This window comes from Oncorhynchus kisutch, linkage group LG2 (genome assembly GCF_002021735.2).
Source record: "Oncorhynchus kisutch isolate 150728-3 linkage group LG2, Okis_V2, whole genome shotgun sequence".
Classification (NCBI taxonomy): domain Eukaryota; kingdom Metazoa; phylum Chordata; class Actinopteri; order Salmoniformes; family Salmonidae; genus Oncorhynchus; species Oncorhynchus kisutch.
The window spans coordinates 41,731,066-41,750,241 of NC_034175.2; the positions used below are offsets into that span (position 1 = coordinate 41,731,066).

General features: G+C 41.6%; 1 protein-coding gene across 5 annotated transcripts in view; it reads left to right on the forward strand.

Moving 5' to 3' along the window:
- The window catches only part of LOC109866085 (protein TANC1), a 267,888-nt gene that overhangs the window by 133,520 nt on the left and 115,192 nt on the right, over nt 1–19,176 (forward strand). For 4 of the 5 annotated variants that reach the window (XM_031794472.1, XM_031794469.1, XM_020454642.2 and 1 more), the window contains one exon: nt 15,668–15,807. In XM_031794472.1, the coding sequence (XP_031650332.1) occupies nt 15,668–15,807 (140 nt within the window). The remainder of the gene's footprint in view (nt 1–15,667; nt 15,808–19,176) is intronic. The other variant, XM_031794474.1, reaches the window with a different exon arrangement.

The following is a 19,176-nucleotide window of genomic DNA, read 5'->3' on the forward strand; positions in this document are numbered from 1 at the left end:
GGCTGAAGTGACTGAGCCATCACTGACCCCTGGCTTCCTTTCCATGCCCAGTGGTCTGCACAGAGATATGGCAACAGGAGAGCACAAATATGCCCTCTTTATAGGGTCCTTATGAGAGCTAGGTGCCATAGAGGTAACTGGTGAGTGGGCCCTGGTCAACCGTACTGCCATATGTAGGGAATAATGTGCGATTTGGGACGTAGTCCCCTGTGTGTGCCAGCTCTAACCTGCACGGCCTCAGGTAAAAGAGCCTTCAGAGCAGCATTAAACTTCTTCTAGATCGGTGTCCCATCCATGGTACGGTTGAGCTAACGTAGGCTAATGCGATTAGCATGAGGTTGTACGTAACAAGAAAATTTCCCAGGACATAGACCTATCTGATATTGTCAGAAAGTTTACATTTGTGTTAATCTAACTGCACTGTCCAGCTATTACAGTGAAATAATACCATGTTATTGTTTAAGGAGAGTGCACCATTTTGAACATGAAAAGTTATTAATAAACAAATTAGGCACATTTGGACAGTCTTGATACAACATTTTGAACAGAAATACAATGGTTCATTGGATCAGTCTGAAACTTTACACATACCCTGCTGCCATCTACTGGTCAAAATCTAAATTGCAACTGGGCTGGAATAATACATTATGGCCTTTCTCTTGCATTTCAAAGATGATGGTACAAAAAAAAACTAGATGTTTTTCTTTGTATTATCTTTTACCAGATCTATTGTATTATATTTTCCTACGTTTCTTTCACATTTCCACAAACTTCAAAGTGTTTCCTTTCAAATAGTACCAAGAATATGGATATCCTTGCTGAGCTACAGGCAGTTAGATGTGGGTATGTCATTTTAGGCAAAAATTGAAAAAAAGGGGTGGATCCTTAAGTAACACAGGCAAGGCAGGTTCGGCCTAGGAGCACCGCTAGCTAGCTCTCAGCTCTCGCAGCTCTCTATCTCCATTTCCCTTTTTCTCTCGCTCTCTGCCTCTGTTTGTCTCTCTCTCGGCAGGTTTCCAGGTTTATTTGATAAAAGCAACGTGTGTAATGGAAACGGCAGATATAGGAGAAATGTTCTATCTGTTTGACAAGTGTGGATTTTTATTTTGTCAAACTTTCTTTATGGTGTCAAATGATGATGGAAACTGTGTTTTTCAATAAAATTAAGATAGACAAATAATTTAGAAGGTATATTTTGCAACCTGTATGGCACAGCTGTACATTTTTGGTCCTTAAATGAAACTGGTATACTTTTTTACTTATCCAAATTTTCTTTAGCCAATTTTGGTCTTTAATGTAAGAACGACAGATAAGTTCCTTACCTTCTCCCCCTTCCACTTGTCGCCTCCATTGTTTTTGCGCTAATGGTGCAATCAGTTTGTTGTTATTTTGGAGAGAGTAGACATTTCCATATATTTTTTTAACAGCATTTGTGACATAACTCCACCAGTCCTATATATTATATAATTTACAAAGATTATACTGTTTAAAAAAAAAATCAACAATAACAAAAAATATACAGTTGAAGTCGGAAGTTTTTCACAATTCCTGACATTTAATCAGAGTAAAAAAATAATTGTTTTAGGTCAGTTAGGATCAGCACTTTATTTAGAAAATGTGAAATGTCAGAATAATATTAGAGATCATTATTTATTTCAGCTTTTATTTCTTTCATCACATTCACAGTAGGTCAGAAGTTTACATACACACAATTAGTATTTGGAAGCATTGCCTTTAAATTGTTGCACTTGGGTCAAATGTTTTGGGTAGCCTTCCTCAACCATCCCACAATAAATTGGGTGAATTTTGGCTCATTCCTCCTGACCTAGCTGAAGTCACATTTTCTATGGGATTGAGGTCAGGGCTTTGTCCTGACAGAGATGGTGTAACTGAGTCACGTTTGTAGGCCTCCTTGCTCGCACACGCTTTTTCAGTTTTTCACATTTTCTATGGGAGTATGGTCAGGGCATTGTGATGGCCACTCCAATACCTTGACTTTGTTGTCCTTAAGCCATTTTGCCACAACTATGGAAGTATGCTTGGGGTCATTGTCCATCTGGAAGACCCATTTGCGACCAAGCTTTAACTGATGTCTTGAGATGTTGCTTCAATATATCCACATAATTGTCCTCCCTCATGATGCCATCTATTTTGTGAAGTGCACCAGTCCCTCCTGCAGCAAAGCACCTCCACAACATAATGCTGCCACCTCCGTGCTTCACGGTTGGGATGGTGTCTTCGGCTTGCAAGCATCCTCCTTTTTCCTCCAAACATAACTATGGTCATTATGGCCAAACAGTTCTATTTTTGTTTCATCAGACCAGAGGACATTTCTCCAAAAAGTACGATCTTTGTCCCCATGTGCAATTGCAAACCGCAGTCTGGATTTTTTGGCGGTTTTGGAAAAGTGGTTTCTTCCTTGCTGAGCGGTCTTTCAGGTTATGTCGATATGGGACTCGTTTTACTGTGGATATAGATACTTTTGTACCGGTTTCCTCCAGCATCTTCACAAGGTCCTTTGCTGTTGTTCTGGGATTGATTTGCACTTTTCGCACCAAAGTACGTTCATCTCTAGGAGACATAACGTATCTCCTTCCTGAGCGGTAGGACAGCTGCATAGTCCCATGGTGTTTATACTTGCGTACTATTGTTTGTACAGATGAACATGGTACCTTTAGGCGTTTTGAAATTTTTCCCAAGGATGAACCAGACATTTTTTTTCTTGGCTGATTTCTTTTGATTTTCCCATGATGTCAAGCATAGAGGCACTGAGTTTGAAGGTAGGCCTTGAAATATATACACAGGTACATCTCCAATTGTCTAAAATGATGTCAATTAGCCTATCAGAAGCTTCCAAAGCCATGACATAATTTTCTGAAATTTTCCAAGCTGTTTAAAGGCACAGTCAACTTAGTGAATGTAAACTTCTGACCCACTGGAATTGTGATACAGTGGATTATAAGTGAAATAATCTGTCTGTAAACAATTGTTGGAAATATTACTTGTGTCATGCACAAATAGGTGTCCTGACCGACTTGCCAAAACAATAGTTTATTAAGAAGAAATTTGTGGAGTGGTTGAAAAATTAGTTTTAATGACTTCAACCTAAGTGTATGTCAACTTCAACTGTACTGTATATATGTATTTGTATAAATTATTATATTTGAGTTTAACCATAATATTTGTTGTAATATTTGTTCTGGTGGATTAAACTGAAATTGCAACCTGCTTTCTCTTAATAATTGGATGAAGCATGCAGTTCGTCATCAAGGCTTTTTATGTTGAGTGTGGCATGAGATATCTTATTGTTAGATTTGGATTGCTTTGGAGTCCATACTAGGCATGATATCACCACCATGTCTTGTTTCTGGGCTTGTGTGTTAAAACTACTTGGCATCACACGTCCCGCTAGGGCACCTCCCCCCACTGCTCAACTGACACAGTAGCACACAGAACGCAAAAAATATTCTTTGAAATATTTAACCTCCACACATTAACAAGTCCAATAGCTCAAATGAAAGATAAACCTTGTTCATCTAGCCACCAAGTCAGATTTCTAAAATGTTTTACGGCTAAAACATAGCACATATTTATGTCAAACCACCACCAAAGATAGGCTAATTTACATAGCCATTTTGTAGAACAATAGATGCAATCACAAAAGCAGGATTAAAAGTAAAATAATTCACTAACCTTTGAAAAATCTTCATCAGATGACAGGAATAGGACATGTTATACAGTACATTTATGTTTTTTTCAATAATATGCTAATTATATCCATAAATCACGGTTTACATGGAAGGTCATGGCTAAAAAATGCTACAACAATGCCTGGAGAAATTATGGTAACTCTGCCAGATAACAGAAATACACATCATAAACGTTGACTAAATATACATGTTCTACATATACTTAGAAAGATACACTTCTTCTTAATAAAACAGCTGTGTAACATTTATTTTTAACTTTACAGATTTCGTTCACTAGGCTATAATGTGAGTCGGCGCTCAGGAATCAGCATTTTGGCTCCTCTATCTCGGAGTCCACAGAAACCCAAATTTAACACATAAATGTTCCCTTACCTTTGCTGTTCTTCCATCAGAAGACCTGGAAGGGTTTATACTTACCAAAAACAGCTTTAGTTTTGAAGTCTGTGTCTTTCGGTTATCAAACACGACATATTTCGGTTGAAATGCAGCCAAAAAGTAAAGTTAGTTCGCACCAAAACGTCGAAATTACATATTATATGTCGACTAAACTTGTCAAACTTGGTTCAGAACACAGCGTTAGCATGCTATATAGCTTCACCGCAATTCTCAGGACAAAGAGAAACACACGCATCGTTTAATCAATCTTGAAAGAAAGACACCACAGGCGCAGAATGCGCGTGAGAGTAACCTGTTTTCTCGCGCGACCGAAAGGATTCGGCCAGTCATAACTCTCGTGAGCGCGCGATTCACACAATGAGAAGCCCCATTGAAAGCGGACACCGCGCTGAAGGCATAGGAACTGTTCCCAGGACTGTAGGTGCTTGGGAAGGGTGGGGGCGATGACGTCAAAGTTGGGCCAACTTTTTGGATGACAAGAGAGAGTTTGGGAGAATGAGTGCCCTGAGAGTTCTGCTTTACTTACAGACATAATTTAAACGGTTTTAGAAGCTTTAGAGTGTTTTCTATTCAATAATATTTATTATATGCATATATTAGCAATTTAAAAAAATAAAATTGTCAGTTTACTATGGGCACGCATTTCACCAACGGGGGCAGTATTCTGCCCTAGCCTTAACTTAAACAGAGATAAAACACCAAGATATTCTGAGAGTGGCCCAGGTTGCTTAGTGGACTACTTTTGACCTGGGCCCATAGGGTCTTTGGTCAAAATTAGTGCATTATACAGGGAATAGGGTGCTATTTGGGACACACACACCCATACTTAAATTAGGTTGGTTGATTCAGTGACATGCACCCGGGAGCATTGTTGTTCATTATGCTTCTTACTGAATGACTCTGAGGCCTCATCTTCACTGTCACTTTCTAACCTGGTTGAGGATGGCTCGTTGTCAAGCTCAAAAAGCCAAACATTTTCCCAGATGGCCACAAATTTTTCACTCCTTGTATTGGTCAGCCTGTTGCGTGCTTTGGTGTGTGTGTTCCAAACAAGGACCAGTTGTGCTCTGAGGCGGCTGATGTTGGTGTGATTTGGAGGATGATGGAGGCAACAGGGGAAAGAGCGATCAGATCCACAAAGTCCCTTCCACCAGGTGGCTGATGAGATATGTTGGCACGACTGCCATATTGCATCTCCATCCCAAAGCCGTTGCTTGGAAGTGTACTTCGCCAGACTGCCAAGAACCTTGCCCTTATCCAGGCCAAGGTGGCGAGACACGGTAGTGATGACACCATAGGCCTTGTTGATCTCTGCACCAGACAGGATGCTCTTGCAAGCATACTTGGGATCCAACATGTACACTGTGGCGTGTATGGGCTTCAGGCAGAAGTCTTCACGCTTTTTGATGTACTTCAGAACTGCAGTTTCCTCTGCTTGGAGCAACAGTGAAGTGGGCAGAGCAGTACGGATTTCTTCTCTTACATCTGCAAGCAGAGTCTAAACATCAGACAGGATAGCATTGTCTCCCTCAATCTGTTCAATGGCTTCTGCTGTGGGTTTCAGGAGTTTCAGGCTGCTTACTACTGTCAAAATACATCATCCAGGAGGATCCTCTTGATGGGGCTGTCCATATCGGCAGACTGTGATATGGCCATTTCTTGGAGAGACTCCTTCTCCTCCAGGAGACTGTCAAACATGATGACAACACCACCCCAACGGGTGTTGCTGGGCAGCTTCAATGTGGTGCTCCTATTCTTCTCACTTTGCTTGGTGAGGTAGATTGCTGCTATAACTTGATGACCCTTCACATACCTAACCATTTCCTTGGCTCTCTTGTAGTGTGTATCCATTGTTTTCAGTGTCATGGTGTCCTTGAGGAGCAGATTAAATGCATGAGCAGTACAGCCAATGGGTGTGATGTGAGGGTAGGACTCCTCCACTTTAGACAAAGCAGCCTTCATGTTCGCAGAATTGTCCGTCACCAGTACAAGTACCTTCTGTGGTCCAAGGTCATTGATGACTGCCTTCAGCTCATCTGCAATGTAGATTGGTGTGTCTGTTGTTCCTTGTGTCTGTGCTCTTGTAGAATACTGGTTGAGGGGTGGAGATGATGTAGTTAATTATTCCTTGCCCACGAACATTCGACCACCCATCAGAGATGATTGCAATACAGTCTGCTTTCTCTATGATTTGCTTGACCTTCACTTGAACTCTGTTGAACTCTTCATCCAGCAAATGAGTAGATAAAGAATGTCTAGTTGGAGGGGTGTATGCTGGGTGAGGAACATTCAGAAATCTCTTCCAATACACATTGCCTGTGAGCATCAGAGGTGGACCAATTGCATACACAGCTCAAGCAAGACATTCATCAGCATTTTTCTGACTACATTCCTCCACTGAGTCATAAAAAACTTCTGGTTCCAGGAGGACCACGAGCTATTGCTATCCCCATAAGGTGTCTGGTTCATCATTTTCACCTCAAATAGAAGTAGAGGGATTTGTAGTGAGCGCTGAGGGAACTTTATGTACTTGGCCAGATGGTTCTGCATCTTTGTTGCATTCTTCACATATGATTTGGCACAGTATTTGCAAATGTACACAGTGTTTCCTTCTACATTAGCTGCAGTGAAATGTCTCCACATATCAGATAGTGCCTGTGGTATTTTCCTGTAAAGATTAGAAAAATAGATTAGAAACATTTCCATGTACAGATGAATAGTTAAGCAGTTAGATTAAACAACTCCTTTGTAAGATAAATGTTTTAAAATGAAACAGGTATGGAAACAGGTGAATCAACTCTCCTCAGTTAGAAGGCTCAAGCATGCTAAAACCCACATGGTAGCAAAAACTAACTAGCAGAAATTGTTAACAAGTTAGAAATTATTTAAACACACTTTGCTGTAGGCTACTGTTTACTTTTAACAAAAAAATTATGTATGTCACATAAAATATATTCACCCCACCCAGTATTGTAATCAAAACTTACCAGAAAGCATGTAGTCCTTGGCTCAGACAGTGTAGTAGTGTGGGCTCAATAGCATCTCGTTAGTGTGCAAGATCTTGAGAATCAGCTGTACATGTGATGGAAGATTGCACTGTGCATGCAGATGTCACGCTGGTATAAAGGATTTGGAGACAGGAACAGGGATACATAATAGGGTTTTTAATACACCCAAAACAAACACGTATACAAAACAATGGGATGTACCCAATCAAAAGAGCGAGGGTAAACCTCGAAGAACGACTCAGGACGTTGATGATAAAGAATCCAGTTCAGTGAAGCCTAGAAGGCCGGTGACGTCGACCTCCGGAACTGCTGAACAGAATGAGCAGCAGGATCCGTGACAGAAGAGGGGGGCAATTAAATTAATTTGGGGATGGTTTAAACAAAATATGCCACAAGACAGAATTGCCTTATGTGTATCCCACAAAAAAGGTTCACTGTTATAAGCTAACTTTTTTGATGAATTTAAAACTCGCAAAATTCCCTTGCTTAACTTCCCATGGAGAATTTTTACTAAATTTCCAGAAATTTACCGGAAAGTTTCCGACCCTTTGCAACCCTAACCAAGACAAATATGATTCTTCATGTTCTGAATCGTTCAGTGAGGTATTTCTCTAACAAATCATTAACATTATATCCAGCAAGTCAGAATTCGTAACCAAATACATCCGATAATAAGCACTGAGCTCTGTTGACAGAGCGTTGCAGCTTTAAATACTTTTGAGGATTTAATTATTTTTATGGTTGTGTCTTCCACGTTGTTTCCGCAGATCACAAATGGCAAAATTATCAAGACATGAGCTGAATTAAATGTAAAAGTCTTTGAAAATGAAAAGCTTTGAGTACGCTCATTGCTACATTTTAGCTCATTGCCATTTCACAGAGATACGCTTGTTTTTGTGAGAAGTCTTCGAAATAGAACAGGATCTTCACATGGATATGAACAGAGAGAAGAAAGATGAGGAGTTCAATGGTAAGCCTGTCTGGTAGCCTTAATTCTCGCACAGCGTCTAGCCTAGCTGACGTTTTCCTGATTTATGACTACTTTTTCGGTCTGGCCTGATTTAGTCGCCCTTAAACTCCAGTAGATTTTGAACGGTTGATAATAGAGACATGAGGTTTGGCCCTTTGGTTTTCTTTGAGGATCATCTAAACAATTAACATATTATTTGACCCATTGTTCAAAAGACGCGTTTTTGATTGGACACCCTAAGTAAATGCAGTGTCGTCAATAGGTTTGATTTCTTTGATGTGAAGTTGACATGCTTTGTACTGCCGTTATACTGAACACTGCTGCAGGGTCCAGGAGCACCAGCTGCATGCATTTACACACATTTAGCATGCAGCTTTGGTGCTACAATTTACTCAGATTTGAGTTGTTGGATCATTTGTTCCTGGAACAATCTCTATGTTTATTGTATTCTAATCAGGTTTTATCAGTTTGTTTTTACCTCTGAAATCAAGGTCATTCTTTACCCATTCCTTTCTATAATTAGCTTGATTAGCCTCCCAAATGCATCGTTTAGTTTTTCCAAGTATGTTCAAAAGTTACTTTCAAAATACAAAAACATATCAGCTGTTTAAACTGGGTGAATGATATTAATGTCAATGCAGCAGTTTTCGACAGCAGTATTCAAAGGAAAGTCAATAGTTCACAGGCCTATTCTTTATAACAGACTAGAGTCCTATGGAACACTCTATGTACCCTGGTCAAAAGTAGTGCACTAGGTAGGGAATAGGGTGCCGTTTGGGACACATCCTTACACTTACATCTCTTCTTGCCCCGCAGTTACATGACTAATGACCAATGTATAGGTTAGCCTACTAAAAGGGGTCGGGTGGGGTTACACTGTTACAGCTAACGCTTGGCATTGTGCATGGTGATCTTAGGCTTGTGTGCGGTTCCTCGGCCTTAGATACCCATTTCATGAAGCACCCCATGAACAGTTATTGTGCTGACGTTGCTTCCAGAGGCAGGTTGGAACTCGGTAGTGAGTGTTGCAACAGAGGACACTCTTCAGCACTCGATGGTCCCATTCTGTTAAGCTTGTGTGGCCTACTACTTCACGGCTGAGCCGTTGTTGCTCCTAGACATTTCCACTTCACAATGACAGCACTTACAGTTGACTGGGGCAGCTCTAGCAGGGTGAACATGTGACAAACTGACTTGTTGGAAATGTGGCATCCTATGACGGTGCCACGTTGAAAGTCACTGAGCTCTTCAGTAAGGCCATTCTACTGAAAATGTTTGTCTATGGAGATTTCATGTGCTTGATTTTATACACTTGTCAGCAATGGGTGTGGCTGAAATAGCCGAATCAACTAATTTGAAGGGGTGTCTACATACTTTTGTATATATAGTGTAGATTGCAGACTTTAGAGAAAGGAGAAGCCAGCCGAGCAGCGTGTGTGTGAAAATGAAGGGGCTGATTGTGGACTTCAAGAGACAGCAGAGGGAGCACGCCGCCATCCACATCGACATCGACGGGTCCTCAATGAAGGAGGTGAAAAGCTTTAAGTTCCTCTGTGTTCACATCACTGACAATCTGGAATGGTCCACCCACACAGAGTGTGGTGAAGAAGACCCAAGCAAACTTTTACAGATGCACCTTTGAGAACATCCTGTCAGGCTGTATCACCACCTGGGTTGGCAACTGCACTGCCTGCAACCGCAGGGCTTTCCAGAGGGTGGTGCGGTCTGCCCAACTCATCACCGGGGGCACACTGCCTGCCCCCCAGGACATCTACATCACCCAATGTCACAGGGAGGCCAAAAAGATCATCATGGACATCAACCACCCGAGCTACGGCCTGTTCACCCCACTATCATCCAAAAGGTGAGGTCAGTACTGGTGCATCAAAGCTGGGACCAAGAGACTGAAAAACAGCTTCAATCTCAAGGTCATCAGACTGTTAAATAGCCATCACTAGCCGGCCTCCACCCAGTACCCTGCCCTGAACATAGTCACTGTCACTATCCAGCTACCACCCGGTAACTGAACCCTGCACCTTAGAGGATGCTGCCCTGTGTACATAGACATGCATTCACTGGTCACTTTAATACTGGAACACGGGTCACTTTAATAATGTTTACGTACTGTTTTACTCATTTCATTTGTATATACTGTATTCTAGTCAATGCCAATCGATTCAACTATTTCTGTATATACAGTCGAAGTCGGAAGTTTACATACACCTTAGCCAAATACATTTAAACTCAGTTTTTCACAATTCCTGACATTTAATCCTAGTAAAATTTCCTGTTTTAGGGCAGTTAGGATCACCACTTTTATTTTAAGAATGTGAAATGTCACATTCCCTCCAGTGGGTCAGATGTTTACATACACTCAATTAGTATTTGGTAGCATTGCCTTTAAATTGTTTAACTTGGGTCAAACGTTTCAGGTAGCCTTCCACAAGCTTCCCACAATAAGTTGGGTGAATTTTGGCCCATTCGTCCTGACAGAGCTGGTGTAACTGAGTCAGGTTTATAGGCCTCCTTGCTCGCATGCGCTTTTTCAGTTCTGCCCACACATTTTCTATAGGATTGAGGTCAGGGCTTTGTGATGGCCACTCCAATACCTTGACTTTGTTGCCACAACGTTGGAAGTATGCGTGGGGTCATTGTCCATTTGGAAGACACATTTGCGACTAAGCTTTAACTTCCTGACTGATGTCTTGAGAAGTTGCTTCAATATATCCACAAAATTTTCCTCCCTCATGATGCCATCTATTTTGTGAAGTGCACCAGTCCCTCCTGCAGCAAAGCACACCCACAACATGATGCTGCCACCCCCGTGCTTCACGGTTGGGATGGTGTTCTTTTGCTTGCAAGCATCCCCCTTTTCCCTCCAAACATAACGATGGTCATTATGGCCAAACAGTTCTATTTTTGTTTCATCAGACCAGAGGACATTTCTCCAAAAAGTACGATCTTTGTCCCCATGTGCAGTTGCAAACCGTAGTCTGGCTTTTTTATGGCAGTTTTGGAGCAGTGGCTTCTTCCTTGCTGAGCGGACTTTAGGTTATGTCAATATTGGACTAATTTTACTGTGGATATAGATACATGTGTACCTGTTTCCTCAAGCATCTTCACAAGGTCCTTTGCGGTTGTTCTGGGATTGATTTGCACTTTTCGCACCAAAGTACGTTCATCTCAAGTTGACAGAACGCGTCTCCTTCCTGAGTGGTATGACGGCTGTGTGGTCCCATGGTGTTTATATTTGCGTACTATTGTTTGTACAGATGAACATGGTACCTTCAGGCGTTTGGAAATTGCTCCCAAAGATGAACCAGACTTGTGGAGGTCTACAATTTTGGTTGATTTCTTCTGATTTTCCCATAATGTCAAGCAAAGAGGCACTGAGTTTGAAGGTAGACCTTGAAATACATCCACAGGTACACCTCCAATTGACTCAAATTATGTCAATTAGCCTATCAGAAACTTCTAACGCCATGACATAATTTTCTGGAATTTTCCAAGCTGTTTAAAGGCACAGTCAACTTAGTGTATGGAAACGTCTTACCCACTGGAATTGTGATACGGTGAATTATAAGTGAAATAATCTGTCTGTAAACAATTGTTGTAAAAATTACATTAGTAGATGTCACAATCAACTTGCCAGAGCTATAGTTTGTTGACAAGAACTTTGTAGAGTGGTTGAAAAACAAGTTTTAATGACTCCAACCTAAGTGTATGTAACTTCCGATTTCTATTCTACGTATTCTTCAGATATACTAAATATTCTATCCGCATACTGTCCATACTGTCTACTCATCACATATGTATATGTATATATATATACACTGCTCAAAAAAAATAAAGGGACCACTTAAACAACACAATGTAACTCCAAGTCAATCACACTTCTGTGAAATCAAACTGTCCACTTAGGAAGCAACACTGATTGACAATACATTTCACATGCTGTTGTGCAAATGGAATCTACAACAGGTGGAAATTATAGTCAATTAGCAATACACCCCCAATAAAGGAGTGGTTCTGCAGGTGGTGACCACAGACCACTTCTCAGTTCCTATGCTTCCTGGCTGATGTTTTGGTCACTTTTGAATGCTTGCGGTGCTTTCCCTCTAGTGGTAGCATGAGACTGAGTCTACAACCCACACAAGTGGCTCAGGTAGTGCAGCTCATCCAGGATGGCACATCAATGCGAGCTGTGGCAAGAAGGTTTGCTGTGTCTGTCAGCGTAGTGTCCAGAGCATGGAGGCGCTACCAGGAGACAGGCCAGTACATCCGGAGACGTGGAGGAGGCCGTAGGAGGGCAACAACCCAGCAGCAGGACCCCTACCTCCGCCTTTGTGCAAGGAGGAGCAGGAGGAGCACTGCCAGAGCTCTGCAAAATGACCTTCAGCAGGCCACAAATGTGCCTGTTTCTGCTCAAACGGTCAGAAACAGACTCCATGAGGGTGGTATGAGGGCCCGACGTCCACAGGTGGGGGTTGTGCTTACAGCCCAACACCGTGCAGGACGTTTGGCACTTGACAGAGAACACCAAGATTGGCAAATTCGCCACTGGCGCCCTGTGCTCTTCACAGATGAAAGCAGGTTCACACTGAGCACATGTGACAGACGTGACAGAGTCTGGAGACGCCGTGGAGAACGTTCTGCTGCCTGCAACATCCTCCAGCATGACCGGTTTGGCAGTGGGTCAGTCATGGTGTGGGGTGGCATTTCTTTGGGGGGCCGCACAGCCCTCCATGTGCTCGCCAGAGGTAGCCTGACTGCCATTAGTTACCGAGATGAGATCCTCAGACCCCTTGTGAGACCATATGCTGGTGCGGTTGGCCATGGCTTCCTCCTAATGCAAGACAATGCTAGACCTCATGTGGCTGGAGTGTGTCAGCAGTTCCTGCAAGAGGAAGGCATTGATGGTATGGACTGGCCCGCCCGTTCCCCAGACCTGAATCCAATTGAGCACATCTGGGACATCATGTCTCGCTCCATCCACCAACGCCACGTTGCACCACAGACTGTCCAGGAGTTGGCGGATGCTTTAGTCCAGGTCTGGGAGGAGATCCCTCAGGAGACCATCCGCCACCTCATCAGGAGCATGCCCAGGCGTTGTAGGGAGGTCATACAGGCACGTGGAGGCCACACACACTACTGAGCCTCATTTTGACTTACAAATGTTGGATCAGCCTGTAGTGTGGTTTTCCACTTTAATTTTGAGTGTGACTCCAAATCCAGACCTCCATGGGTTGATAAATTTGATTTCCATTGATCATTTTTGTGTGATTTTGTTGTCAGCACATTCAACTATGTAAAGAAAAAAGTATTTAATAAGAATATTTCATTCATTCAGATCTAGGATGTGTTATTTTAGTGTTCCCTTTATTTTTTTGAGCAGTATATATATATATATAGAATATATATATATATATTATATATATATATATATATATAGAATACGTAGGACTCCGACATTGCTCGTCCTAATATTTATATTTTTCTTAATTCCATTCTTTTACTTTTAGACTTGTGTGTATTGTTGTGAATTGTTCGATATTACTGCACTGTTGGAGCTAGGAACACAAGCATTTCGCTACACCCGCAATAACATCTGCTCAATATTTGTATGCAACCAATCAAACTTGGTTTGATTTTGATCTGAAGGCAGTGAAATGAAGTGAGTTAGAGGGCAACGGAGGGGAAGGGGTGAAGTGGAGGAGAGAGGGAGCTTGTGTGCGTTGGTGGAGTGGGTCTCCTTGGTTAATTCCTTAAGGGAGGATAGTAATGAGATTTTCCATAATTTCTCTCTTCCCCTCCCTCTCTCCTCTTCTCCATTCTACCAAATGTATATTTTTGCTGGATTTCTCCTCTTAACCCTCAACCAGGTTGGAATCATAGAAATAGAATTGCTTAATTCTGTTTCTATGTTTGGAACATCCTCCCGCTCAACCAATATGGTGTAGCATTTGTCCCTATAGATAATACAATAGTAATACACAGTTTAAAGAGAATATCTTGGGAGTAGAGAAGTAAACATGTTCATGGTGGTAGAGTGGTTTCTGCTCGGGGGTCAGTCTTGTTTTGATGTTTCAATGAAACATCCAATGAAACATACATTGCATCCATCAACAGATTTCATGTTATAATAAAATGTTTGGATTTTTCTTGCGTCCCCTGCCACCACAGCAGCAAATAATTGTAAATGTGTGTGTGTGCATGCGTGTCCGTATTTCTTGCGTCCCCTGCCACCACAGCAGCAAATAATTGTAAATGTGTGTGTGTGCATGCGTGTGTGTGTGTGTGTGTGTGTGTGTGTGTGTGTGTGTGTGTGTGTGTGTGTGTGTGTGTGTGTGTGTGTGTGTGTGTGTGTGTGTGGTGGCGGCATTAGTTTTTACTTCATTATGTCTTGGCAGTATATTATGTGGCTGGACAGGTTTGTATTTAATCAGATGGACTGCCAGCATTATTAATAACTTGAAGAGAGAGGGGAGGGGGAGGTGCTGACAGAATGCAGTATAATAACTTATTGTACCCCAGGCCTCCCCACTGCCCTTAGGGGTGGGGTGGCAAGGTTGTCAGCCCCATATAAATATTAATACTAATCATATCATACTATTTCTATGGTCAGCCCATCATATGTGGAGCCCATATCCCCCTGGCTCCTCATTAACATGTTGGGGTAATGTACATACAAAATAACAGCGTCATCACCCAGTTGTGGAAGTATTGGTTTGCAATGTGTTTGAAGGTCAATGTTTTGTGAGCTCATGATTTATTAGCAGTGAAAACCAATGTACATTCTTTGGAACATCATAGCAGACAAGTATACAGCAGGCTACATGTAAGAGGATAAAGGCCTACACTGTCAGTGAAATTATGCCAAATAAATATATAATGCAGTCCACTCAACACAAGTACAATAGCAAGGGGTTGACACTAGGTTTGCAAAATTCTGGAAACTTTCAATAAATTCTCTGGTTTTCCTGAAATCATTTTTTGGAGGATTCCGGATTTCCTGCTTATTCCCTCCTGACTCCGGGAATCCTCCAAAAGGGATTTTTTTTGCGATCCTTTTTTTATATTTTTTAAAAATATATATTTTTTTGGTAACATTGACAGGAGACAACAGTTAAGACCAAAAAGTGAAGCATTTTCTATTTCATTCTACTATTGTGTTCTTCATTGATTTTCCGAGGCTCTTTGAGTGAGAGCTGCATCATGTAGAATGGCACGCTGGACTTGTTGAAGAGAGACAGACACTGTCACAGCATTCCTAACGAGGCAGGCAGGCTGGACTTGTGCAAGCAAACCCTGCAGAGTACTCCCTATGTAGTGCACTGAGCTGCACTGTGCTGTGCTCCATGCTTTCTGTATCCACATCTGTGTTAGTATGCCTTCCTCTCTGCCTGCGCATCCCCAGCAGCAGTGTGTGCACGTGTGTGCATGCGTGCAGTTGTGTGTGTGTGTGTCTTTCTGTGTGTGTGTGCGCGTGTGTGGAGCGCGGCAGCAGGGGCAGAGCCAGTCACTCTCTCTGGTTTGGCCTGCCTGTGAATATTAACGTAAGTCAATTCTCTTCTCTCACACAGCAGAGCTGCAAGCCGAGAAAGAGCCAAGCTCCTCCTCCTCCCCTGCCACTCAGGAGCTGATGACAAGGCTGGGCTTCTTACTGGGAGAAGGGATCCCAGGCACAGCTCGCATACCTATGGAAGACAAGAATGAAAAGAAGGTATTTCATTTCCCCCTGCAGCTGCTGCAGCAGCCGCACAACAACAGAGATAGAGAGCTAGAAAAAGGGAGGGGAGTTGAGAGAGTGTGAAAAGAGGGGAAAGAAGAAAGGATGCTTTTTTGGTGCAGCTTGCGCTCGCATTTGCCCCCGCTTCTTTGGACTTGGATTAAAGTCTCAATTCTACCACGGAAATGATACTAATTGCGGCGAATAAGGGTAACTCTAAACTCTAACATCAACATGTTCTCAGAGATGTTTTTTGTCTGTAAACTAAGTGAATGTTTGGTTAGTTAAACTGCTCAAGTGTGTTAGTGTTGGAGTATGAGCCTGAGGTATCCAGTGTGATGATCTTAGGCAAACTTGTGTGGCTCTTGCAGGGGCACTTGAGTATGTAACAGAAGTGTACGAGCTTACCTCCAGAAATAGAGTTATGTCAAGTCTTCTGCTCAGTTTGTTTGGCTCTGCTAATTAGTCAGAAGCTCAGTGGAAGGGAGCAGAGCTCCCCATTGATTTTTCTCTTCATGCTTCTTTGACACATTTTGGCCCAGAATCGGTCATTCTAGTCACTTTTAAGAAGCTTATATTTTGTGAATCATATTCATTAGTCGAGATGTCAGTGAGAATCCCAAGAAATTAGGGTAACACTGGTTTTGTGATGTTTTTTGTCAATCTAGAATGATGTTCTTCTCAGTGCTTTAGAGAGAAATGTTTGGAAGTATTGATCATCTGCTAAAAGGTCCCTGAGCAGTCATTCTAATTCCCATGTAAAATAGCCCTTTGAATGACTAAAACATCACCTGCAATATTTTTCAAAGAGTATTTTTCTCTTAGGGCAAACTACCAGGAAGTCTGAAAAGACAGAATGAGTGGGCGGGGAGCTCACCTCGACTGACGGTTCTTTGAGAACGCCTATGTCAAGCAACATGGATGCAGTTAGATTATCTCAACCAAATTTGCTGATACACAAAGCAACTCAAACAACATTGAAATTGCATGCAACATCCAATCCTGTCATACATCACATCATGGTTTCACAAAGAGTGTTTTATCCAACTGTTTTGTAACAGCATCAATATGGAAAAAAATGAATTGTCAGCACTGTTTATCAAACTAGTTAGCTAGTTCATCTTGGACACATTCAGTTGAAGCTTTACAGGGTAAAGTCTGGGTACTTTTCATAAAATATATACACTGAGTGCACAAAACATTAAGGACACCTGCTCTTTCCATGACATAGGCTGATCAGGTGAATCCAGGTGAAAGCTATGATCCCTTCTTGATGTCACCTGTCAAATCCACTTCAATCAGTGTAGATGAAAGTGGAAAGAGACAGGTTAAAGAAGGATTTTTTGGCATTGAGACAATTGAGACATGGATTGTGTATGTGACCCATTCAGATGGTGAATGGGCAAGGCAAAATATTTAAGTGCCTTCGAACTGGGTATAGTAATAGGTGCCTGGCACACCGAGTTGTGTCAAGAACTGCAACGCAACGTGGAAACCTATGTGACCTCATCACCTCAATTGGGTTTTCTGTAGAAACATTTTTAGTTGGTGTTTTTTTGCATTGATAAAAGTAGAGACTCAGAGCTACACAATGGTATATCATACACTGCAGTTGAGGAACAATTGGGAATGAATTCTGCTTTGATAGTTGATGAACTTGTAACCCCACTTTTGAGAAACTTGAATATTTTGTTACACCTACTATACTGAAGAGCTCTTCTTTGTCTTATTCAGCATCGTTCACACCCTCTTAACCTTAGCCCCACCCATCTCTTTAAGGATTCACTTGTGAGGCCATGTGCTAAACAGAATGAGTAAGATAGGGTAGTAAATGACCAAAGATTTCAAGACTAAAAGTGGTGAAAGTAGTAGCCTACAATAAGGAAAAACTCCAGGTAAAAATACACTATCTAGTCCTTGGCCTATATCCTAATCTGACTTTGTTGCAGGTCATGTTGTTCTTCACATTACCGTCTCTGGTAGACACAAACTAATCAAATAAAATCAAAGTTTATTTGTCACATGCACAGGAGACAGGTGTAAACGGCATAGTGAAATGTTTACTTGCATATTTGCATAGTAGCAATATCAAAAATAGAAAATTTCCAGATAAAAGTATTTTATAATTATTAGATTATGCTTAACCAGACACATGTGTATAAATTGATGGGTCATGTGCAAGAAATGCTATGACCCCCCTCCCCCAACCACATCTAGCTGAGTGGATGGGTCACTATTGTTTAGACATGTACACATGTGAAACATGTCAATGAAATACAATAGATTGCCGTAATCCCCCCCAGACACACCTGGCTAACTTGATGGGCCATGTAATCAACTGGCGAAGTGGAGTCTTTTGTTTAGACATGTATTTAGCTAGCTAAACAATGAACCATAATCCCAGCCCATAGTTACAGTCCAAACGGATTATTATAGCTAGCCACCATGCATGAAATGTTGTAGTATGAATCTGTAGGTAGCTAAAGCTAACCAACTAGGTTCAATGTTAGCTAGTTAGCTAACTTTAGGCTACAACTAGGAATGATAATGGATTTCTGAGATACACATTTTATTACTACACAGATCATACATGTAATTTTAGCTAGCGAGCCAGCAAGCTAATGTTCGCTAGCAAGCGAACCGTATGCTTTAACTTGCAATAAAAACAACTTTCTGACAAAATTAGAAATGTATCATATCTGAAAATGTAGCTAGACTCTTACCCGTACATGGATGTTCACAGCAGTGTGTCTTTTCCGTTTGGTTTGTAGCTAACTACAGCTTGTTTGGACAGTTGTGTCAAGTCACTCCATTTCACACTGACCGTGTGCAGAAAGTAGTCCATCACAACTTTTTCCATCGCAACCTTTTTTTGTCGATTGTGCCTGCTAAATTCGGGGCAGCAATGTTGTTGAGAGCAGTAGCAACCCTTTTATAGTTCTCCATGACTAACGTTATATCTTTCAAAAAAGCCGCAGTAGCAAGGATTATCTACACCTACTGAGCAGTTCATGTTATAGACAGAAGTGTACTAAATGGCAGACCAATACGAACTCATCTCTCAGCATGTCCAGCCCATCCATTATCATAGCCAGTCATGACTAGCGGCAAGGTTTCTGTCTTTTTCCGTGGCTAAACCAACTTGGCTCGTCATTTTAAAAACATATTTGAATTTACAGATGGCATATAAATAAGTATGTTATCAAGGCACATGAAAGTCTATATGTTCTAGAAGGCTTTTTTTTTTTTTTGCATTTTGATTCAAAATGATTCAAATGCGTTCAAATGCCTCTCCTGTGAAGTAGTGATATGCGACATACGCCTAGCTTCTTGAAACAGGTCACCTGTAAGTATCTTTGCCTT